The 16480-nt window shown below is 42.5% G+C and overlaps 1 protein-coding gene across 1 annotated transcript in view; it reads left to right on the top strand.

Annotated features, from left to right (window-relative positions):
* The first annotated feature begins 9252 nt into the window (after positions 1 to 9252).
* LOC118770425 (UPF0606 protein KIAA1549-like) overlaps positions 9253 to 16480 on the top strand; it is a 52640-nt gene continuing 45412 nt past the window's right edge. Inside the window, exon 1 of the mRNA XM_036518078.1 lies at positions 9253 to 10119. Coding sequence (XP_036373971.1) covers positions 9984 to 10119 — 136 coding nt within the window. The 5' untranslated portion in view covers positions 9253 to 9983. The remainder of the gene's footprint in view (positions 10120 to 16480) is intronic.

Here is a 16480-nt window from a genome sequence, read left to right as displayed (position 1 = left end):
CAAGGGAGACCTGTGCATTGTCCTGGGGTCAGTTTAAAGTCGAATCCCAGGCCGTGTTGGGGGCCTGATGGGTAATGGAGTGATGTCACAGAGGCCAGCAGGAGCAGCCAATGAGAGCTTCGCAGCAGAACCGAACAGGAAACTGAAATAGTGAGGGGAGGGAGTGTGGATGGAAGGACGTGGGACGGGCAGTGTGGAGAAGTAGCAGTGGGATGGAAGGATCGTGCTGGATCGGTTGGGGGGTGTGAGAAACAGGGAAGGACAAAGAGAAATTCAGCATCTTAAAGAATAGCATGTTGGGAACTGAGCACGTGGGGTAGAAACAGTGGAGTCCTCTGGAGGCCGCCGTCTGAACGCACAGCGAACTTCTGAAAAAGATGTTTCATCCAGAATAGGATCGACAGAGGGTTGCAGTTATTACGCTCCGAGCGATGTGTACCGCATGTCACCTTAATGATGAGAACGTGACGGAGGGGGCTGTGGAGAGCGCCCGGGAGGGTCAGGTTGAATAACGACTTCATACACACAAAAAAGGGACGCGCTACGTTTTTGTGAATTGGTCAGGCCAAGGCTTATTGTCCTGGCTGCTTAGTTCAACATAAAGCTTTATTTTTAGCCAGTGTTTCAGGATTAGGTTACTCTGTATGTAGGTTTTAGGTTTTTTTTTATTAGGCTATTATTTTGTCGTCATTAACTGGGCACATAGAAGCAGACGCTGCCGGTACGTGACATGAATTTGTCCGTCATATTTTCCTCCATGACATGGTAGTCGCACTGGCAGTTCGATTTTATTTCTACACAAGTGAGACTTCTCACCGTCAAAGGGTATGTCGCGTTGTTTTAGAGATTGCTGCAATAATTATTGTCAAAGTTACATCGGTGTACGTCTGTTTGTGAAGCTCAATTTTGTTTTTAACTTGTAATGGAAAAACGATGCACAGCCATGTTTTCCGGCAATATACATGTGTGGTGAGTGCCGCTGTTACGTGTTCCTACATAATAGTAATAATAATAATAATTGCATTAATGATACAGTTATTAACGACAGTAATCTGGTAGGGGGTCTGATGGGTAGATCGTACAGACAACGTTCTCCAGATCCAGGCCTGCCCCTCAACCCAAACCCAAAGAAATCGCCATCCTTACCTGGAGCTTAACTGGTCTCTCATTTTTGTACTTTTATACAGAATCCAAAATTACGAGCGCCCTCGGTCTCTCTAGGTGCCACGCAGATTAGAAACACAGTTGGGGCGTGTTATATTTTTAAAAAAATTTTCCCCTTTCTGCATCTGACCTGAGTCACTTTAAGCACACGGTCAAGGGGAGGTGTTTTTAAAACATTCCGCTGAACAGGGTGTCTCTCCTTCCCCCTGGGCGTGACTCCCCATCCTGTCCGGTCTCATTACCCGGGCAGGCTCCCAGTCAGAAATCACAGGGGCACTCATTATCATGGGACTTCGTGTTGTTGTTGTTATTTTCATATATATACCCCACCAAAGATAATTCGTGATGATCCTACACTGCTCCCTTTTTTGTCTAGAGCACTGGTTCTCAAAGTGTGGTCCGCGGATCACTGGTGGGCCGCAAAGCGATTTATCAACGCATCTGCAAATACATATTTTAATACGTATTTAATACATTTACACGGGCTAATTACTCCGTGAAAATTAATAAGGCATATGTTATTTTCTTTTGAATGGTTTTGGGCCATAATTCATTTTATTCTCCTAAAGGTGTTTTTTAATCCTCAAATCGCGTCTTCCAAGTAGGCTAAGCTAATGTTGTCGCCTGTATTGAGTAAGCGGACTAAGCGCAGGATCGGAAGTGTATCACCAGTTTTGCGACGAATCGTGGTAGAGATATAGCAAGCAGTCAATCACAAGTTACACAAGAGCTAACAGACAATCAATTTGGCTCGCAATGCAGCCAAATTAAATAATGTAAGTTGAAGTATTTGGCGAAGTATGTAACTTAGAAGAGAAAGTTACAGGTATGACGAGCTGAGTAGTTAACTGGCTATAGTTCATTATAATAATTTAGCTTGCTTGTTATTATAGGCATCTTGGTAATTACGTCGCTAAGCAACTAGATACCTAGCCAGCTAACTAAGCCATTGTAACCAGATGGCTAATATCGCTGAATATTTTCTTCTAAGGAGAGAAGTGTAACCGCTCCCTGATCTCTGAGGAAACTAATGTAATTTTCAACAACAGACAAATTCCGGATTCCCACACAAACCAAAAAGCGGTGCCATTGCCCATAGTGACTTGCCTAACCAGCTTGACCCGCCTGCGTCATGCTGCCATCGATAATCGCCGATCTACGTCGCTGCTCGTATTAATTAGAGATGCTTTGCTTTAATGAGAAGTTTTATAAAGTCACAAATCGTGTATGTCCGTCCCTCTTACTCATCTTTTTATTCATACAAATCCAAATGTCTTCAATATAGCCCACGTGTAACGCTACAGCAAGAAGAAAGAAAATTGACAAGTTAGCCAAATTTAGTTGAGAACACTGTAATATTAGATTAGTAACCACATCTACTGATGACAGCAGTTGATCGCGGAGTATTTTCCGCCAGTTAAGTGGTCCACCACCCGTGGAAATTTGAGAACCACTGGTCTAGAGCGAACAGGCCAAAAAAGGCTTTGGCTCGCCTGTGTGTGTATTGGGAGCAGCATTTTATATCCAAACCAAACTTTATATCATTTAGGGGAAAAAGAAATAAGAAGGAATAAAAATACTACTTTGCCAACACTCTTCCCAACATATGTGCATGTCTGAACTGTGTACAAGTGCGCGCACACATGCAGGCGGTGTTAAAATCAGGGTTGCCGCAATATCCAATGACTGTGAAACGATCCATTTCCTGGGTGCATCATTCCGTATTCATGAATTCCATTCCCGTGAAACTGATTTGTTGTCAAAACTTTTCTGTTTTAAAACTTCTGCCTCGCTGTGTTCATTAATGAAACTGGCCATCATCGTATTTCACTCGGAAGGTTGACCATTCTTACCCAAACATGTTTTGTGTGAACAGCAGTTGTAACAGATTTTTTTTGACTGATGCGCTTTCATTTGTTAATGTTGTGTTTTGGGTTTACAAATATGTTACGAGTAGATGACTTTGTAAAAAAAAAAAAAAAAAAAAAATTAAGGTAGAGTGCCATAGCATTGTCGGTTGGAAAGTGAAAGTAAATATAATACCTTTAAGTGAATTAGATGAATGTAAAATAAGAACGGCAATATATATTTACCAACCGAATCAGTTCAGCGTTTTTTGTGATGATGTGACATCCCTAGTTTGCTTTCAACACATAGCGTGTGCAGACAAAATGTTTTAGTTAATTTTGGCATTTTTAAAATGTTTTTTTTTTCCTTTGGTGTAAGTGAAACTACATGGACATTATAGAGTGTTAACTATGAGTAGCCCTTTTAGCCCTACAAATCTCAATGTTTTAAATGGACTGTGTTTTTGAATATTGGAAGAAAGAAACATCTGAAGCAATCACTTCATTTTGTAGTTTTTAATGTTTGCAATATGCTGTTTCGTTAAACACATATAAGTGGTTTTCTCTGAAAAAGGTGAAATTGAAATGTTAGACTGGTGTCTATTCAGAACTCTTCCATTACCAAAATGTGCTTCACTGTAGCGACGCTCTTAGTACTGTGCGTGTCAAGATTTTTTCAAAGAAAAAACGAAGTGGCTGCGTCTTTGAGTACCACCCCTTCCCTGACTCCGACCGTCATTCTAAACTCTGCCTTCCAGTCTGTTACGTAAAAGCTTTAAGGAGTGATTTAACTGAAAGAGTTATGTGTAGAAGGTCTAATTTTTGAGCCTGGTGTTTTTGAAGCTTTAGTTTTTAAGTACTCAAACTGCACAAACTTTTGTTTGTTTCGTTTTTTTTTTTCCTTTTCATTTTTCCCCCAAAAACAGCAGATGTGTTGAAACCTTGTCAGATTGAACAGAGTCTGGTACACACAGGGTCAGCTGAGGCCTGGTCTGATGAGGAGATTGTTAAAGAGAGGGAGCACACACATCCCCCCACCCCACACACGCACACGCATAAACACACAAACATACACACTTACAAGGGAAATCTGACATCATAGTAGCAGTATACCAGCACACAGGACAGCTTTGTAAAGCACACAGTCTCCCACACATAAAGGGTTGGCAAGAATAATTAGTAATTATTGTTATAATTGTTATTATAAATAATAATGTCTCTTTTGTCACCTGCCTGCAGGCATCACCTGCACATTCCTACAGCCCTTTCGGTGTGTGTGTGTCTGTGCATGCACACGGGGTAAACATACTTTATTTGCCAGTTTTCTTTTGGGTGGGGGAGCTAGATTGGGGAGGGGTAGGACTGATGCCGTCGTTTTATCTTTTGATGTGCATAGAAGCCAAATGTCATGATTCGGCCATTTTACACACTTCTTAACCAAAAATATATGAATATGAATAAATGTTCAAAGCTTTTTTTTGCGCTAAAGTACAATTGTCAATTTTCACAGCGTATTGTTTTTTTTTATGTTGGTGAGCATCAATACACATTTCTTCCTTAATGTTTGAAAGTTTGGCAAAGAAGATATAGTTGATTTTTGAAGTTGGAAAAAGTCTCTTTCCAAGTACTTTGTTCTTAGCTCATACTCATAACCTCTGAGATTTGTGTTACGTGATGTAGCTACTTCTGTGTGGACATTCACAGGTTTCTGCTGTGCTTTCCTTTGCAAAAGGGTTCCCATGACCGCAGACAGAGTGGATTCTGTCTGGAGAAGTACTCTGTCATTAAGTGTCCGAGCCCATGATGTTCCTGGAGCTTAACTTTGTAACTGAATTCTTCACTCCATCAAACCACTGCTGTAGGGTTTTTTGTGATTAATCGTGACAAAATACTTTTTCTTTTTGTTAAAATGTCACTGCAAAAAAAAAAAATATTCCCAAGGAAATGAACTTTTTTTAAATCTACGATCGCCTCTAGACCTGAGAAAGCATCAAACCCTTAGCCTGTTTTGTGTCCATGGTTCCTCTATGGTGTTAGCTCTCATTTGTTGTTGTAAAAGCAGTTGTGCTCTGCAGTATTTCTCTGTATACTTCACTGTGTTAGTTGTCTTTTTGTTCCTTTTTTAAATTGTTTTGTTTTATTGGTGGGAATGGGTGGGGTTTGAAGAAGTTTGATGTCTCCTTTATCAATCTGTTGATGTAGAGTTATACAAACCCTATTCCTCTGACTCATATTATTAAGTATGTTATGAGAATGGATATTTTACTGGCTTATAGAATGTTTAAATAATTATAATATTGATAATAATAATGACAATAAATTAAATTCTTAACCAGTTGAGTACTTGCTACTAAGCGCTTGTGTTACCATTAAGACGTTGTGTGCTTCTCTTAATAATCATTTTCGTTGTAGAAAAATGGAGTGAATTTATATTAGTCTTCAAAACTAATTATAGCATTGTAAATTTACTGAGGATTTTAACAGAAAACTTGGTTATAGAAGAATATAGTTATTTTAATTGTTCTATTTACTAACTGTAGGGTGCGAAGGGGCTCGCGATGTGGTGAACTTTGTTATAGCTTGTTATTCACTGTTACTTTTGATCATTTTTTCGGTCTCCGAGGTGAATCGAGTTATTAATATAATGAGAATTTGTATGCTCACATATGCATATTGTATATGTGTAGAAATGTAATCACACTTTGTCATGGATTTTCATTAAACTGGTAAGTCACGGCACCAGTCTCTTTGTTGGGTTCGTGATGTGGTTTTCATTCTCATTTTTAAATGGTGTGTGTGTGTGTGTGTGTGTGTGTGTGTGTGTGTGTGTGTGTGTGTGTGTGTGCGCGCATGCTCATGCATGTGTGCGTGGATGTGTGCCCATGGGTAGAGCCTACTGTAAAAATTTGCTGTGTTGGTACTTGTGAAATTTTATCATTTTATAACTGCAATCATGTTATTTTTATGATTGTATTAGTATTGTAACTTTTTATAGGATTACACATGATGCTTCTTGCTTTTATTCACTTTACTTTACTTACCCAAAATGATATGAATAAAACAATGTGGCTCATTGCATTTGTGACATGGGAACGTTTTCAAAAATTGCAAACAGCTTGACACAGTGTGAAAAACAGGAATTGTAGTTTGTAATCATAAGGTTGCCAGTTCACATCCCAACTGCAGTGCTGCTGATGTACCCTTGAACAGGTAAAATATAAGGTTTGCAAAATGGGTGTCTGCAAAGCATTAACAGAAATAATATTACAGAGCAGAGCGAGGGCAATGTGGAAATGAATGTCTTATGCTGTCCTTTCTTTCCGAGTGTCTGAGTAATTCCTGCTGTTTCAGAGTGCTTGTGTCTTGGAGATTGATGCTCTTTGCACAAGCGCATGAAGTGAAGGAGAACTGAGAACTTCATGACAAGGCATTGCTTACATAAGGGAGCGTGATAACTGGGTCCAGGAATACATTCTGACCCTGGAGCAGGAAAAAAAAAAACTCACTGTTTCAGAAGCAACAGGGCACTGAATTTTAATTAGATGAGCTTTGGGTGGATAAAAGGCACTTCTGGAACAGGGGTGATTGAAAAAGTACTGGCCATGCAATATATTTGTATCATCATTTATATCTGATTATGATATCTCTTTTTATACTATTGCTTACTTAGTTAAGAACTTTGTATTACAAATAGTTATAAAAGGCACTATATAAATAAAGTTAAGAGATAAAAAAATATATCCATTTTCTATTTCATTATGTCAAAAATTAGCCTAATCCGTAATACTATTGTAGTATAAATTCAAGTGGAGCTGAGCAAGGCAAAATGTTGCCATACTCCATTTCTACCACTAGATGGTACCAGCGGTATTTTGTTGAGGTTCTCAAACACGTTTTGCTTTGGAGGACTTTTGCTTTGAATGGTGTAGGGGATGGACGCTATGCATCGTGAGTACCAATTTAAGTTGTTACAAGTAATATTACCTCTCTCTTCCAGCCAGATACAAGAGCAAAATATATACAGTTGTTTCCAGTTTAATAGTATTGACTGCAACAGCTTTTTAAAAATACATGTGACACTTCACATTCTGAGAAGATTTTTTTGTTTGGTGACGTGCCAATGCCAGCGTCCTCCCATGACAGAAACCCAAGCTGAGACTCAGAAAACAGAACAGCACTACAGCAGAAAATGAGATATGACTGGCTCTGATGAAGGCAGGTAACCCCCTTCCCTCAAAGCAACACGCAAAATCTGGATATTGAGTCCAAGTCCAGTGTGCTATCTGCTCCGAAAGGAGGAAACTCTAGGTGTGATCTTTGAGTGGACTCTGTAACCTTTTTGTTATGTAAAGCTCTTGACTGAATGCCGCAGAATTACACCATGCTTAGTTTTAAATTTTGTCAATGATAAGAGGTGCTTCTTTTTTTTTCATTCTGTCAAATGAAAATGCAGAGCAGAGGACCCCTTTTTTGTTAAAATGTTGGTTCACACTGAACGGTCACCCAGTTAAATGTTTATTTTCATTGGATCTTAAGGAGAGAGCTGCGGTGGTGCGTGCATTTTTATCAACTGTGCATTTAGCCGGCTTTTCAAATTTCACAGGAAAGGACCTGTCTCCCCCCCAACCCCCCCTTTGAGTTTTTGATCAGGGGCTTCATTCATAAATAAAGCATGAGGGGACATACACATGTATGAGGCAGTGGAGAAAAGTGATCCGTGATTTCGACCGAAGGTGCAGACTCACTGGAACTCCAGTGCCATTCCTGGAGAGTTGCCATGGCAGGGCTCAGTTACCTTTAATAGGTAACATCACTCTGCTGCCCAGCAGCTGAGAGCAGCCAGGGAGAAAGGGCGCATAGTCCCAGATGAGAGAGTGCCCTTCTGCTTAAGGTCTGAGTCTGGAAATGTCATCTTGATGTTAAAAAACAAATTGTGATAGGGCTATAGGTAGACCTACTCTCCAATTTTTTCATTGACCTGTTGTAGTTTTCCAAAATACATCATGTAACTTCACTAATTTATTATTGCTATGTAAAAAGGTGTTGCTTGCTACCCTTCATTGAAATCAAATTACAATACCTGATTATCAAGGTGTTACGTAGCTACCTGGACCGCTTACTCTCCGTTATGTTCTTCAAGGCCGCGTTTTGCCGCCTATTTTGCCAGTTACAGCCTATTCACAAAGACATATAAGTTCATATGTGTGTTTAAATTAGCACAGTGAGAAATGATAGCTCATACAGTAAAAAAAAAAAAATCAGATGCTTAGTCTAACTATCCTGTATGAAGATCGACTTAATATGTAAGCACGATCTGACGTTGCCGTGTAACCACAGACGCCAGTGGAGTAGGGAAGGGAGACAACCTAACCCGCTTTTGATGGACGGTACCTCAAACCAATGACCACGGCGCTCGGCATCGCACATTTCTGTCCGAGTGTCCCTGCCGCCAGAGGGAGACGAATCCCGGGGTCCGGCGGCTGTCGAACGGCAGAAAGATGCTCACATAAAAAACCTTCAGCAAATCCATCAGCTTTGCACAAGATATCGTCACGATCGCTGAAAAAAGCAAGCAAATTATACCTAATGCACCGCAAGAGAGGTCTGGTTAACGTTAGAGAATCTGAAGGAGTGGATGTGGAGGCTAGCTAAAGTGAGAAGATGTTACCATTTTGCAAGGGAAAAACCGGATTGGAAACGTGAAGCGCTTGCCTTTGGGACATGTTGAAGTGCCGGAGCGTTGCATTCAGTTTTGACGCTGCAGCCTACGATTCTCCTGGGAATTATCCGTAGGACTACTTATCAGTAATTAGCTGTTGTAGAATTCATGCATGATATACGACTATCTCGCGTAAAGTAATCCACGCTCCGATATTCCTCCATCGCAGGAAACAGATCTGTGAAAAGGTGGACGACTTCCCGAAGACGTGAGGTTTTTTTTTTTACTTCCAAAATACGGGATTTACCGTTATTTCGCAAAAGCTCGGGAAACGTAACGTTTTGCCGGTGATGGAGACCGGAGCAGGGCGGCGTGCCTGGAAGGAAATCCAGTTGCATATCAAAATGATAGCTAACGTTAGCTTGCCATCTCGATGCAACCATTGATTACTGGGTTTATAGCGGGCCCATTGGACTCTAGGATTAAATTCACGTTAAATTTGCAGGCTGCACGTTGCATCCAGCTCGCAAGAAACTATATGCACTGCAGCAGATTTTCTCAAAAGCAAAGATCGGTTCAGTATCTTATGAATATAGAGATATGTATTAGCTAGACTAGCTAGTTAGCTATCGTGGATTTTTCACTGGTTGCTAAAACGCACATGCATGCGGCTCTTTTTTTAACAACCAAAAAGAGAACAAAGGAAAGATTATTTTAGTATTTTTTGGACATAACCGTAACGAGTTAGCTCTAACTGCTAATCCGTATCGATATTTGCATGCAACCTCCAGCCAACTGGGTTAAATTCTTGTCATCTGTGAGAAGGGTGGGATATTTTAGGGGAAAGAGTTTCATGTGTGTAACTAGCAAACTAAGAATCGCGTTTTTATTTTTCTAATAATCGGTTTGGTGTATTTTTATTTGAATCTGTTAATTTTTATTTACCAAGCTAATTGGCTTGCTACGTAGATAGGTAAGAAATACGAGGCGGAAAGGGATATCATTTGGTGTTTGAAGCCGGTCTCATCGTAGAGATCGGAACCTCGCTAGCTTGCTAGCTATCCTGACTGTATATGGCCATAAAGCAAAAAACGAACAACGTTGATGGTAGATCAATGGTTTGAAAGGGGACTTATTTCAGTATATTAATCTTCGGACGAGCGACACCATCCAGGTGCATTTCTTTTAGGAAAAGAGGAGGTCCACTGAGGGGAATTACCGGGACAAACTGCATTCTTTCCCCCTTTTTGAGAGGTGACCACTGTGATGAATCTTGACCCTGCTCTCGGATAAAATGCCCTGAACCGTATGCAATGGAGTGTTTCATCCCCGTGACCGCGGGTTCGAAGGTGTTAACCAGAACCTCATGGCGTCTTCGAGGCGTTTATGCGCTTCTGCTCGGATCGGTGGTGCTGGTTTCTATGGCAACGGCAAGTTCACCTGTAGCAGGTAAGAGACCCCAAGGTCCCTTTCGTATATTCAGCCAGGTATTTTCCGATCTTATAATCATTTCCTGATTCACTGTCAGTCTGACAGATATACAGCGGAAAGCACGAGTATTATTTTTTAATGTAAAATTCTGATTGCTGCATTCCTCTATGCAAAACTGGAATGGACATAGCTCAGTTTAAGTTGCTTAACTATTCAAAAGATTGGCTACTGTTACTAATGAGTTGTCATTGTGATGTTTGTCTGTGTATGTAAGCGAGAATGGAAACGTGCATTCACTGTCAAGGTCATTCCCAGGTGATTTCTGATGTTACCTGAGAAAACGGAGAAAAATTGTTAGCGTGGTGTATAATTTTTGCACGCCTGCAATCAACCAAGAATGTGTTGCATGCCCCAGGCACCTTTTCATAAAATGTTACTGATTGATTGGGTGGTGGACTTATTTGTTTTCGTTGCCCTGTATTTGGGATTTTTCAGCTATCCTGAGTTAAATGAATCCTTATATACACGCAACGAACTCCGTTTCCATTAAAAACAGCGCGTGAATGCCGACAGCTTGATTTGGGTGTTTTTGCAGAGAGCGCGCGCTGTCCCGTCCATGCGCCCTCCACGATCAGCTGCACCCAGATCACTCATTTATTTTCATGCAGCGACCCATTTTAATGTTTTCCATGTTCTGTTTTTTTTTTGGGGGTTCCGCTGTATCAGAATGCAAATGCAGGCGTTGCTTATCCGCCAGCTGTAAAAAAGACAGAAAACACGGTCACATTCAGTCTGGTCTCAAGGTGGCTTTAATTAGGGAGCTGGCACGCGGCCCTCTCGCTCTTTTCTCCGAGCGAGCTCGAGCTGAGAGCTGGCTGTGGCTCCTGCAGTCCTCCACTGAACGTTCTACTTAAAGAACATGTCTAGTTTATATAGCATGGGCCAATTCTGTGCAATGGGGGGGGGGGGGGGGGGGGCTACTGTAATTGATGACTGGTGTCCTCCTTGCATGGTGTCACGGTAAGGAGCAGGCCTTGTGGCCTAGAGGTTGCCAGCTTGACTCCCAGGTGGGCCACAGCCCTTGGGTAAGGTACTTAATCTGAGTTGCCTCAGTAAAGTTCCAGCAATATAAACTTGTAACACGTATTTGTAAGATATGCAAGACACCCTGGATAAGTGTATCTGTTAAGCAAATCTATAGATGTAGCCTAAATCTCAAAAGTGAGCCAGCCATGAAAGAGTGCACTTGACTTGTTTTTATTTCAAATAGCACTTTTGTGGAATGACAGGCCATGACAATCACTTGTCCCTGGGACAGATTGCCTGTTAAGGAAATGAGGCTGGAGTCTGTGGGTTCTTGCATATAGACGAGCAGCACTTGTTCTGTGGGGTGATTGTCTTCATGGCACAAACATCTTGCCTGTTTTCCAGGCCCCAGCCTTCGACAGGCCTGCTGTTATCAGATTAAGCAGAGACTCTCACACAAGTGCCATTCAGCGATAGTGCCGAGTCAGGTTTTCATGGTACCATTGTCTGAATCCGCACCAGTCAATGGAGCATTGATGGCTCAGCTCAAGACGGCTTTGTGCCTTTGTCTTGCGAACCCGTCTCCTTATACACCTGTATCTATCAAGGGCACCTGTGCCATGAAACAAGTGTTTGACATTTGTGTGAGCAAGGTTCTATTTGAAGCTGCCCATGGCATTTTGGCTTGTCAGACATGAATGACAGTTAACCCTAACCCTAAACCTGCTTTTTAAACTGTCATAAATCTATTCTACTGTAGGTTTGAACAGGTGACAGAAAAATTTTAATTGATTGAAAAAGTCTGTTAAAATCTTATGCATAATTTCATGTTCTGATGAAATGGGAGTATAAAGAAAATTCATATTACTTCATCAATCAGTCATATTAGCCTTCGTGTGTGCATAATTTTCATTTGGTAATGAATTCTTTTAGACCCATAAATGAATGTACTTTGAAATGCTTGACTTTAGAACTCCAGTTTGATCATTAAAGCATAGTTCTGTTAACAGTAGAACATTTATGTATGAAGGCTTGGTACATTATTGAAAAATTAACCATGTAAAACCGCAGTTCGATGCTAAGCCATCTTGGGCTATTGATTTTAGTGTTTCCTGCATCTTTTGTTTAGCATGAGTGGGTAAACTAATAAACAGCTAAAAAAAGCTAATATAATACCCTTTTATAATTCTTCCATGAAGTAGACTGCTCAGTTGGGATGCTAACATATTAACATAAACAAGCTAATGATGTAGTTTCTCAATCGTGCATTTCTGTTCTGTTATTCATATCATTCTGGGTTTTAATTAAAAATCAAACATGGGTTTGTGTTCTCCGTCCTGTGGTGGCAATAATATTCTGATCGGGCACGTCTACGGGCACTTCAGAAGGTTGCTCTATGTATGTGGGATCGAGGTGAATAATTATTTTCAATTGTAAACCTGAAAAGGCCGCTCTCAGAAAGGAAAAAACTGTCGAGCCACAAACGGTCCTATTTCGGAGAAAGGCTATAAACCTTTGGCTTGCAGTGATGCTGCCCGTTCCTTCCCACTGAAATTGTCATACTGTCCAGGCAGACAAACCCAGCACACACAGAGCCGTAGTGCAAGGGCTGAGACACTGCTTTACAGTGCAGGTAAACGCCTCTCTCTTCGGCTCTCAGATCACAAATCCCACGAGTCTCTTTCAAATGCACTTATTGATTTTACACACATTTGTGTGGCCACGGCAACTAGGGCAGGAAGACGGTGTGCCCCTGCGCTCCGGGCAGTTTGGGCGGCAGCTGCCAGACACGTAAAAATGCTGACTTACGCAGGTGACCTGAGCCGGGCCTCACACTGATACACCCATTATCTTACTAAAGAAGCAGACTGTTTTGAAAGTGACCACACCTGTGGGTGCACGAAACAAGTCAATGGAAGTCGATAGCGAGTGACAGAAGGGGAAGGGGAGTTCGTCCACCTACACAGCACCTCTCTGTGGAGTGGCAGTGTAGCATACCGGTAAGGAGCAGGACTCGTAACCAGAAGGTTACTGGTTTGATTCCCCCCGGGGCACTGCTGCTTTACCTTTGGGCACGGTACGTAACCCACAAATACAAATACACAAATACCCAGCTGTATAGATGGATAACATTATAAATAAAGAACTGTAAAGGATGCAAGTTGCTCTGGATAGCAGTGTAATGTAAAAATTGTAACCTGTGTAAGTCACTCTGGATGCAGGTGTCTGATAAATGACAGTCATGTAATGTAAGTCTAGTTTTTCACAGGGTTAATCAGTCTGTTCTCATGTGCAGAAGCCTTTCTCCCCTCTCAGGGATGTTACGGGAGTGCTCTCACCCCTCTCCCACTGTGCTTAGTGCTGCTCTCCTCACCATTAAGAGACCGCCCTGCCAGGGGGGATACAAAGCCACTTCTACTGAAGCTCCGTCCAGAAGGGAATACAATACCGCGGAGCTACACCCCTGCCCTCTGACGGCAGGCATCACTGTAAACCGCAGTCACTCGGCCTCTGAGAGCTCTGTGATCAATCCACCTCAAGACAGGAAATCTACACCACTCAAATTAAGGCCAGCCTCTTACTGCAAATCAATGACAGAGTTGCTTATCCAACAGCGGCATGTTACAGTGTTCTTGGGTTGATTTTTTGGCAACGATTCAGTGAATGAACGAACAAATTTACCTTCTGATTTGTTTCGTTTTTGGAACAGGTAGCTAATGATAAAGCATACTTGTTCTGTCAGTACGGCGCTTGGCTTATCAAAATCATTGAAGGATCTGCGGAATAATGGAGTCTGTTGTGCTTTGTCTTTGGGCCAATCAGAAGAAACACAGTTGGACGTGGAAGAGGATCGTGAATTTTCACAGCTCGGCACACATCCAGAGAAAACCCTGCTGTAGTAAGCAAATATTTACCCCTGTGTGGCAGGCAGTCATAATTGCCTCCTCTCTGCACTGTACACTGTCGTCTGCACATTGTTGTTTCAGTGTGTGGGTTAACGCGTGGTCTGTTGAGTCAACCATTCGAAGACGAAGTCCAGCATAGGGGGGATTTGCAAGGCAGCCATGCTGTTGAGCTTGTTTAATATCACACTGTCTGCGCTGCTTAGCAGGACTCCCCACCCTGTACTCAAATAAATCACTCTGTGCTCCGGTCACACCGCAAAATAGACTTCAGTATCCTGTGTTTTGTGTGGCGGGCTGTTACTGAATCATTGCTAATGCCCTGAAGGTATGTGTAGCTTAGCGGTAAGAAGCAGTTGTAAGTGGTGAGGAGCAGGGCTCGCACCCAAAAGGTTGCTGGTTCAATTTCCTGCTGGGGCACTGCTGCTGTACCCTCAGGCAAGGTACTTCAGCGGCAGTTGCCTCAGTTAACGTCCAGCTGACTAAATGGATAAAATTGTAACCTACTGTATGTAAGTGGCTCTGCTAAACGATATACAATGTAATGTCCTCCCTTTCTGAAGTAACTTGTGTTTGTGAAGTGTGCGCACACACGCTATTTCCCATGGCATTTAGACGTAGGTAAATGAATGCTGTTCTGCAGAGATATTCCTGAGACTGTGTTCTCTACATTACATTGCTGGCATTTAGTAGACACTCTTATCCAGAGCAACTTACATCAATTACAGGTTTTTACAATTTTATTCATTTATACAGCTGGATATTTCCTGAGGCAATTGTGGGCTAAGTACCTTGCTCAAGGGTACAGCAGCAGTGCCCTAGTGGGCAATCGAACCAGCAACCTCTCGGTTACGAGTCCTGCTCCTTAACCACCGTGCTACACTGCCACCTCAGGAGCTCGCAGTTAGATAAGCGTCTGCTAAATGACGATAATATAATGCAATGTGTGACTGAGGAGAGACCGTCCGCAGCAGGAGCTAAGGGAGAAGGGATTTGCGGTGCTTCGTACGCACTAGCAGTGGCCCATTTGCAGCTGCTCGGCTTGTGATTAACCCAGATGTCCTGTAGTCGGAGATTCCTTTGAAGCGCATCACAGAACCTGACAGTAATAGAGCGCTTCGGCGTGTTTTCATGTATGCTAACAAAGGGTGGCTTAGCCATAGAAAGACATTGAAAACGTTCAGTGGGCTTGGCTCCAGGGTTTCTCTTCAGGGTGTGTTTAATATCGACCATAGCGGGTCAGTTTATCAATTGACATTAGCCTATGCATTAGTAACGCTGAGGTGAGACTGGTGTGGAGGTAATTCTCTGAGCTAAACGGTCGCATTGAAGGAGTGGTGGCAATTTGTCGTAGCATTGCGCTTCTCAGAGAAAGCAAGGTTCAGTTCATAACTCCACAGGGCTTCGCGGCCCTTGCCGTCGTTCCTGGTGCTCGCGGAGCCTGTTTGGCGTGATCTCGTCAGAGGAGTGCCGCGTCAGCACAAAATGCCGGGCTTTACGGATTAATTGCTGCTCCGGCATCCAAAACGAGCCTGAAGCAAGCGTCTGATGGCACTGAGATGCACTGCTAATTTCGCCTATTCCAGCCCGTTGCAATTTGTTTAGGCCCATTAGTGCACCGAGCAAGAAACACACACTTGAACCAACACGCCTCATCAGTGCAGTGATTTATTAGCTGATGAGTAAATTAGATTACCAAATTTGCGCTGACTGCCAGTTGGTTCTTAAAAATGCACAAAACACCAGTTAGAGCGTGAAAAAACGCATAGCAGGGTTTCACTGTAACGTGGCGTCCGCACAAACGGTTGATCTGAATAAAGTAAAACGAAAAAAAAAAAAAGTTTTGCTATCTTCAGTGAGATTTCGGCATCTCTCCTGCCGCCTGATTTGATCTCTGCTGTGTCACACGCCGGTTATTAGCCTAACAGGGTGGCGATCCATCAGCAGCCCCGAGAGCAAACTCGCGGACGCACCCGAAAATCGCGTGCGCAGTGCGATTACAGTGGGGTATGGCCTGCGTTGCAGGAGATGCAGATGCTAAAAAAAAAAAAGCTTTGTCGCAGGCAGAGGCTGGTTTGCTGGGCTCTGTGAGCTGTAGGATGGCAGGTTGTGCTGTTCGGAGAAGTGCATACACAGCGCATAGTCCTCTCCTGCAGGCAGCAGAGAGCCTCATTCATTATGGAAGAGGAACTGTTGTTTGCTTTTTTTTTTTTAGCCTGGTTGTATTTTTGAATATGAGCATTCGTAGTTTTCATATACAACGTGCGTCAGTAGGTCTGCAGTTTGCGTCGTTCTGCTTTGATGCAAAGACTCGCCTCACACGCTGACCAAAGTGTGGAAAGGCAGGTCGTCATGGTGATGACCCTGGAGCAGCACAGGACGGAGGCGGTTGGGACAGCGTTCATGTCCAGCTCCAGGTTTTACGTCCCTGCCTGCTTCAGAGGATGACC

Source organism: Megalops cyprinoides, chromosome 23 (genome assembly GCF_013368585.1).
Source record: "Megalops cyprinoides isolate fMegCyp1 chromosome 23, fMegCyp1.pri, whole genome shotgun sequence".
NCBI lineage: Eukaryota > Metazoa > Chordata > Actinopteri > Elopiformes > Megalopidae > Megalops > Megalops cyprinoides.
This window is presented reverse-complemented; position numbering and strand designations above follow the sequence as displayed.